This window comes from Orycteropus afer, unplaced genomic scaffold, assembly GCF_000298275.1.
Source record: "Orycteropus afer afer isolate SDZICR_OR568_19922 unplaced genomic scaffold, OryAfe1.0 scaffold00119, whole genome shotgun sequence".
NCBI lineage: Eukaryota > Metazoa > Chordata > Mammalia > Tubulidentata > Orycteropodidae > Orycteropus > Orycteropus afer.
In genome coordinates, this window is record NW_006921706.1 from 7,667,424 (window position 1) to 7,675,871 (window position 8,448).

An 8,448-nucleotide genomic window follows, 5' to 3' on the forward strand; every position below is an offset into this window, starting at 1 on the left:
CGCAGCTGGGGCGCAGCCCACGCCGCCGCCGCCCGCACCGTTCCCGCTCCCGGCGGTGGCGGTGGCGGTGGCGGCGGCGGGCGGGGAACTCGCGGCGCTGCGCCGCATCCTCTGCGGCTGGGGATGAGGGGTCTGAGACGAACTGGAGGAGGAGGAGGCAGTGGACATGGTGGCTCCGCGGGCCTTGGACGACGCCGGCCAACACGGAGGCGCGGAGCGTGTGGGAGCCGGCGCGACAGTGCGTGCGAGTGTGTAAGGGGGAGGGGCGGGGATATCGAGGAGGGGGAGGAGTCTCTTGACTCCCCCTTCCCAACGCGCACCCCCGTCGCCTAGGCGAAGGGGGAGGGGAAAGCTGCGAAAACAAACGTCCAACGGCCCCAACCGCCCGATCGGGCTCGCCGTGGTGGTCACGGCTGGAGCTGCGAAGATCTGGGAGCCACCGCCGCCCCAGACATTGCGCTGACAGGGAAGCGGGATAACCGCCCGAAATATGCAGCCTCGGGGGCGGCTTGCAGCCTCCTCAGTCCTCGCAGGACTGCACGCGCGGGAGAACCCAGCAGCTGGAGGGGGGGCCCTGTACTTGGGACAAGGAGAAAAAGGAAAATTTCGCCTCGAAGTGCCTAGCACTCCACGGAGCCCCCGCCACTGCGAACGCCGCGGCGTCCTCTGTCGCTCTTCACTCGCAGTGGCAACTAATTCCCCCACCCGTACTCCGCCCCCTGGCACCGCCTCCCGGCGTTTGGGACCCGGCAGCTGCCTCAACGAGGTTTCCCATTGGCTACGCCGCACTCCACCAGCATTCGAATGATTGGTTCTAGAGTAGGATTGAGCGGAGCATCCGCCAGTGAAAGTGGTGAATCCTACCTCAGGGGCGGGGCGTGAGGGAACAGCAGAGTGAGGAGGGGGCTGGGCGCGCAAGGAGGGGCGTCAGAGTTGACAGCCTTTGAGGTGAAGCGAGACCTTGATTGGGCGGCCGTAGGAAAGTGGGTCCATGTGTATCCTACGCGTGCCCTGACACCCACAGACACGCGCACTCTAAGCAGGTTACAAGTGCTCCACCTTCCTGGGCAGTTAGCCACTTTAGGCATTCTGCAACTTGAGGCAAACTTTACTTTGCAACTATATCTGTTTCCAGTGGGATGTTTAAGCGTTACAGCCACAAGGATCCATCCCTTCCCCTCTAATTTTACAATTTGAGTTTTCGTGGCTAGTGGACTAATCATAACCACTTGAGATATGATTAAAAAAGTGATCAGGAGCAATGTCTAGGAGCTAGATGAACAAAAGGACAGTCATTTTATAGCCCGTCGTAACATTTGTTGTCAGCAGTGAAATAAGGTAATGAAATCTTAAGCTACAGGACAGTATTGCAAAGATCAACAAAGAATTTTACTTTGTTCACCATCAGTTACCTATATTAATAGAGGACACATTGTTGACTTTCCCCAGAAGCATCCTCTGGGGAAGAATAAATCCTAGACTTAAATCCACTGAGACAAATTATTTTTTATTCCGTAATGGAGCTGAAGAGGTACAAAGACTTTGAATGACTATCAAAAACAAGTTTATGTCATGGTAAGCCATGGTTTTAAACCCTAAAAACAAAACAAAACAAAAAACTCACCGCCATCCAGTCCAATCCAACTCATAGCGACCCCTCCTTGGGTTTAGTATTTCTAGGGAAGGAGATTGCCCACTCTTCCTTATGAGGAGTGGCTGGTGGGTTTCAACCGCCAGCCTTCTGGTTAGCAGTCAAATGCCTTAGACACTACATCACCAAAGCTCAAATAAAACCAAACCAACTCACTGCCATCCAGTCGGATCCAACTCATAGCGAACACTCTTTGGGTTTCCAAAGCATTATTACTACAGAAGTAGATTGCCCGGTTAATTTAAGGGTCTGTATCAGATATCTTCCATTAATTTTTGTGAGGTTAAAAAAAAGACAAGTGAGACCAGAAATTGGTCTACTTCTGATGTCGTCCTCTGATTTCAGGTACAATATGCAGGGGTCCAGTTCACTCAGAGGAGCTCTGGTAGTGTAGTGCCTAAGGCACTTGACTGCTGACCAGAAGGCTGACAGGTCAAACCCATCAGCCGCTCCTGGGAAAGAAGATTGGGCAATCTACTTCCGTAGTGATACCGCCTCAGAAACCAAGGAGGGGTAGCTATGAGTCGGATCTGACTCCACAGCATTGTTTGGTTTTTTGGTTTTGTTCACTCAGAGGAGGCATCTCTCTGCTTCCTTGTGCTCTCAGACCAAAAAGAATACTTAGTTTGTAAAAAAAAAATTGATGAAATCCAACAAGAATACAAAAATTGTATCCAGTACATCATCCCATTAGGATTTTTGATAGCATTGTTGTTGTTGTTGTTATTTGCCGTCGAGTCGGCCCCGACTCATAGCGACCCCTCCTTGGGTTTCCGAGGCAGTATCACTACGGAAGTAGGATTGCCCAACCTTCCTTCTGAGGAGTGGCTGGTGGGTTTGAACCGCCAGCCTTCTGGTGAGCAGTCAAGTGCCTTAGCCACTATGCTACCAGAGCTCCCAGCAGCATAGTGCCTAAGATATTTGACTGCTATCCATAAGGCTGGCGATTCAAACCCACCAGCCATTCCTCCGGAGAAAGGTTGGGCAATCTATTTCCGTAGTGATACCGCCTCCAGAAACCCAAGGAGGGGTTGTTATGAGTCAAGTCGAATTCGACCATAACAACAACATAACAAATAACAACATAACACATCATCCCATTAAGACTAATGAACACCCCTTACTTTATGTAATGCTAGAGTAATAGCTAACATTTATTAAACATTCACCATGTCCCTGACCACTCTTCTAAGAACGTTCCATGTGTTAACTCATTTACTCCTCTCAACAATCCACAAAGTAGATCCTATCATTATGTCCACTGTGTTCTCAGCTGAGACACAAAAAGGTTAGGTATCTTGCTTAAGATCACTCAGCTAGTAAGTGGGGAGCTAGGAATCCAACAGAGGCAGCCTTGCTCAAGAGTCTGAATAGCCTTCTGCTCTACTGTCCTATATCTTAAAGCAGTGGAGTAGATGACTGGTAGTATTTACAACAGTCTGCAAATCTCACCTATGACATAAGTTCCTTTTTAGTTCAAAAGACATTACCAGTGAAAACAGCCTACTGTTATTTTGCTTTCCAAAGTAACATATATTTTAAGTATGTTGTTGCTGTTGTTGTTAGGTGCCCTGGAGTCGTCTCTGACTCATAGCAACCCCATGCATAGAAGAACGAAACACTGCCGGGTCCTGCACCAGCTCCACAATCCCTGCTATTCTTGAGCCCATTGCTGCAGCCACTGTGTCAATTCATCTCGTTGAGGGCCTTCCCCTCTTTTATCGACCCTCCACCTTACCAAGCATGACATCGTTCTCCAGGGAATGGTCCCTTCTGATAACATGACCAAAGTAGGTGAAACAAAGTCTGGCCATTCTCGCTTCCAAAGAGCATTCCGGCTGCATTTTTCTCCAGGACAGATTTGTTAGTTCTTTTAGCAGTCCATGATACTTTCAGCATTCTTTGCCAGCACCACAACTCAAAAGCATTAATTCCTTTTCGGTCTTCTTTATTCATTGTCCAGCTCTCACGTGCATATGAGGTGATCAAAAATATCATGGCTTGTGTCAGGCTCACCTTAGTCCTCAAGGAGACAACTTTGGAACTTGAAAGAGGTCCTTTGCAGCCAACTTGTCCAGTGCTATACATCATCTGATGTCCTGACTGCTGCTTCTGTTGGTGTCGATTGTAGAACCAAGCAATGTGAAGTCTTTGACAACGTCTATCTTTTCTCCATTTATTGTGATACTATCGTGATCCATTTATGAGGTTTGCTTTCTTCATATTAAGATATAATCTATATTGCAGACTGTATTCTTTAATCTTCATCAGTAAGTACTTAAAGTCATCCTCACTTTCAGCAAGCAAAGTTGTATTGTAAGCGTATTGCAGGTTGTTAATGATTCTTCCTCCAATCTTGAAGCCATGCTGTTCTTCATATAGTCCAGCTTCTTGGATTATTTGCTCAGAATTTAGATTGAATAAGTATGGTGAAAGGATACAACCCTGACACACTCCCTTCTTGATTTTAAATCATGCAGTGTCCCCTTGTTCTGTTCAAACAACAGCTTCCTGGTCTATGAATAGGTTCCTCATGAGTACAATTAAGTGTTCTGGAATTCCCATTCTTCTCAATGTTATCCACAGTTTATTATGATCCACACAATCAAATGCTTTTGCATAGTCAATAAAACACAGGTAAACATCTTTCTGGTATCCTTTGTTTGAGTCAAGATCCATCTGACGTCAGCTATGATATCCTTCGCTCCATGTCCCCTTCTGAATCCAGCTTGCCTTTCTGGAAATTCTCTGTCAATATGCTGCTGCAACCATTTTTGAATTATCTTCAGTAAGATTTTACTTGCATACGATATCAATGATATTGTTTTGATAATTTCCACATTCTGTGGGATCACCTTTCTTTGGAATGGGTACAAATATGGATCTCTCCCAGTCAGTTGGCCAAGTAACTGTCTTCTAAATCTCTTGGCATAGCCGAGTGAGTGCAGCATCTGTTTGTTGAAACATCTGAATGGGTATTCCATCAATTCCTGGAGCCTTGTTCTTCACCAATTCCTTCAGTGCAGCTTCAACTTCTTTCACTACCATTGGTTCTTGATCATATGTCACCTCCTAAAATGGATGAATATCGACCAGTTCTTTTTGGTACAGTGATTCTGTGTATTCCTTCCATCTTCTTTTGATGCTTCCTGCATTATTCAATATTTTGCCCATAGAATCTTTCAACATTACAACTCGAGGCTTAATTTTTTTTTTCCTTGGTTCTCTAAGCTTGAGAAATGCCAAGTGTGTTCTTCCCTTTTGGTTTTCTAACTCCAGGTCTTTGTGCATTTCATTATAGTAATTGGCTTTGTCTGCTAAAGCTGCTCTTTGAAATCTTCTGTTCAGCTCTTTTATCTTGTCATTTCTTCCATTTGCTTTAGCTACTCTCCACTCAAGGGCAAGTTGCAGAGTCACTTCTGACATCCATTTTGGTCTTTTCTTCTTTTCTCATCTTTTTAATGACTTCTTGCTTTCTTCATGGATGATCTTCATGTCATCCCACAATTCTTCAGGTTCTCAGTCACTGGTGTTCAATGCATCAAATATATTCTTTAGATGGTCTCTAAATTCAGGAGGGATATATTCCAGGTCATATTTTGGCTCTCATGGACTTGTTTTAATTGTCTTTAACTTCAAGTTGCACTTGCATATGAGCAGTTGATGGTCTGTTCCACAGTCAGCTCCTGGCCTTGTTTTGGCTGAAGATATTGAGCTTCTCCATCACCTCTTGCCACAGATGTAGTCAATCTGATTCCTGTGTACTCCATCTGGTGAAGTACATGTGTATAGCCACTGTTTGTGTTGTTGAAAAAATCCATTTGCAATGAATAAGTCATTGGTCTTACAAAATTCTATCATGTGGTCTCCAACGTTATTTCTGTCACCAAGGACAAATTTTCCAACTACCAGTGATTCTTCTTTGTTTCCAACTTTTGCATTCCAGTCACCAGTGATAAGCAACACATCTTGATTGCACGTTTGATCAATTTCAGACTGCAGAATTGATAAATCTTCAATTTCCTCATCTTTGGCTTTGGTGGTTGGTGCATAAATTTGAATAATAGTCATATTAACTGGTCAGTGTATCCTACACTGACAGCATTGTACTTCAGGACAGATCTTGAAGCATCCTTTGTGTTGAGAATGCCACGCCATTCCTTTTCAAACTGTCATTTCCGGCATAGTAGATCATATGGTTATCTGATTCAAAATGGCCCAAACTGGTTCATTTCAGCTCACTAATGACTAGGATATCAATCTTTATGCATTCCATTTCATTTTTGCAACTTCCAATTTTCCTAGATTCATAATCCATACATTCCATGTTCTAATTATTAATGGATATTTGCAGCTGTTTCTCCTCAATTTGAGTCATGCCATGTCACCAAATGGAGGTCTCAAAAGCTTTACTTTATCCATATCAGTAAGCTTGGTTCTACTTGGATGATGCAGCTTTTTCCCAGTTGTATTTTGAGTGCCTTCCTACCTAAGGGGCTCGTCCTTCTGTGGTGTATAGGATGTTGTTTCTGGGCTATTCATAAAGTTGTGCAGTAATATATCAGACAGTGTTTCTCTGCTATTCATAAGGTTTTCCCTGGCCAATTATTTGAGAATGGCCTCTTCCTTCTTGTTAGTCCGTCTCAGTCTGTAAGTTGTGTTGAAACCTGTGCACCATGTGCAACCTCGCTGGTGTTTGAAACACCAATGGCACAGACTCAAGCCTCACAGCAACACACAAGCCACCAGAAGACAACAAACTGACAGACAGGTTTGTCTCCCTTAGCTGTTCAAAACCTCTCTGCATTCCCCTTATCTGTATCCCTGCCACTGCTGCTTGCTCTGTCTCATCCCCCTGGCTTGGCTTTCCTCCCCTCCCCCTTTGATTTCCTGTCTCTTGGGGGTGGGGCCTGGGTCCCTCCCCCTACCTGGATCCCTGCCGCTGCTGCTCACTTTGTCTTATCCCCCTGGCTTGGCTTTCTAACAATACGCATTTTAATTATAAATAGGGTAAATACTCGTTCAAGTTTGGTGTAATTCATCTACCCAATGTGCTAGGGTTTATTCATATAAAAATTAATGATTCTTCATTAATTAGGAAATCACATTCTTTCATGAGTAAAAACAACAATAAATGACTTCTCTGGTGACTTCTTCAGAATAGAAGAAAAATTTTTTGACAGCTTAAAATAAGTAAAGCTTTAAGAAATGCTGGTAACTTTCTAAGTTGTTGATTTGATTACAGTATGATTTCATTATAGAAATACCATCTCTGACCACTCCTAAATATAAGTATGGAACAACCTCAACATATTAGATTATACTAATTCTAAATTTATAACAAGCCATAGTCACAAAGATCAATACTTAATTTGGAACTGAAACAAGTCAACATACGTAGCCACATTTTGAGGCTTTATGTGTGTGTTCAAATCTACTTTAGCCAACTTAATTCAAATAGCTAAAGCAAATCTCAGTGGACTACACAGAGAATTAGTATGATCCTAAAATACTATTTTCAGTTACTGGTATGTTAGCGTGACCTATTTGGAAGTTCAATCATGTCTCTTTCCTAAAGAAATCTTGGTCAGCTCTCAAATCTTGACTCTCATGAAATAAGTACTGATCTTCATGTTTCATTAATTCTAGCTTCCAATAAATCAGCAGCTAAAAGAAACAAAACCCAGCGCCTGCTTTCATATGTCTCTATTTGTTGAGTTCTTAATGATATTTCATTCTTATTGGGAATGGGAGTGACGCTCCAAGAGTATCTATAAGCTTTAGGGAAATGTTCTCAGTAAATTGGAAATCCTTTAGAAGGAAGTGTGGATTTCTGGACTAGAATAGCATTGTATGCTACTATGCTATCTACAGGATAGATAGGCAAAATCTTCAATTTGTCATTTGTTGAATGTAAGTTTAGCAATCTTTGAAAATTCTATATAAATCTTAGTGATGGCCTCTTTGCTATGGTATTCTTACCAGAAAAAGACAAAATTGAAAGCATAAGCTTGGTGGCATAGAGAATGCTTTTGTTCTCAGTAGTCTCATGCCATGGCTATCTATGGGACAAGACTCCACAACTGGCTGATCTGAGGTAGAATTCTATTATACTTACTTTGTAGTACAAATATGTTAATGGAGTATGTTCTAGACTAAATTAAAACATAGAGTTATTGGCACCTATGGCTTATAGCCGGGTGGCACAAATAGTTCTGTACTCAGCTATTACCCAAAAGGTTGGAGGTTTGAGTCCACCCAGGGATGCCTCGGAATAAAGGCCTTCTGAAAAAGCAGCCATTGAAAACATTACAGAACACAGTTCCATTCTGACATATGTGGAGGCTCCTTAGAGGTTGAAAATGGAAAACAGAATTGGTAATGGACAGTTGAATTTTACAGGAAAAAATCACAACTGAAATAGAGAGTGACAGTTGAGGAAGATCAGTTAGGGAGTGACATCTGCTAAATGGTAGTTGGTTCTACCTCGCTGTTTATGAACAGCTATTCTCAAGAGGCTGCATAAAGGAACTTAAAAATAAATGATATTTAATTAAGTAGAAAGAGACATAATATGTAAATGATGAGATTTTTTCCTTTGTTTCTTAAAAAAAAAAGGTCAGAGAAGTTATAGACATAATTCTCTTATTTTTAACTGGCAATATCAAAAAAGTAAATATGCAATTATTCCTACAAGGATAAAAAACCACCAATTTTTCAGCCTTGCATCTCCGCAGCAATCCCACTTCTTAACTATAGTGTTGATCTCCTATTCCCTAAGCTGGTACATAAGTAGA

At 42.9% G+C, this 8,448-nt stretch overlaps 1 protein-coding gene across 1 annotated transcript in view; it reads right to left on the reverse strand.

The window, feature by feature from the left end:
* Positions 1 to 168, reverse strand: part of GLCCI1 (glucocorticoid induced 1) — a 164,257-nt gene extending 164,089 nt beyond the window's left edge. Inside the window, exon 1 of the mRNA XM_007944091.1 lies at positions 4 to 168. Within this exon, the coding sequence (XP_007942282.1) occupies positions 4 to 168 (165 nt within the window). The remainder of the gene's footprint in view (positions 1 to 3) is intronic.
* Between the last annotated feature and the right edge of the window lie 8,280 nt (positions 169 to 8,448).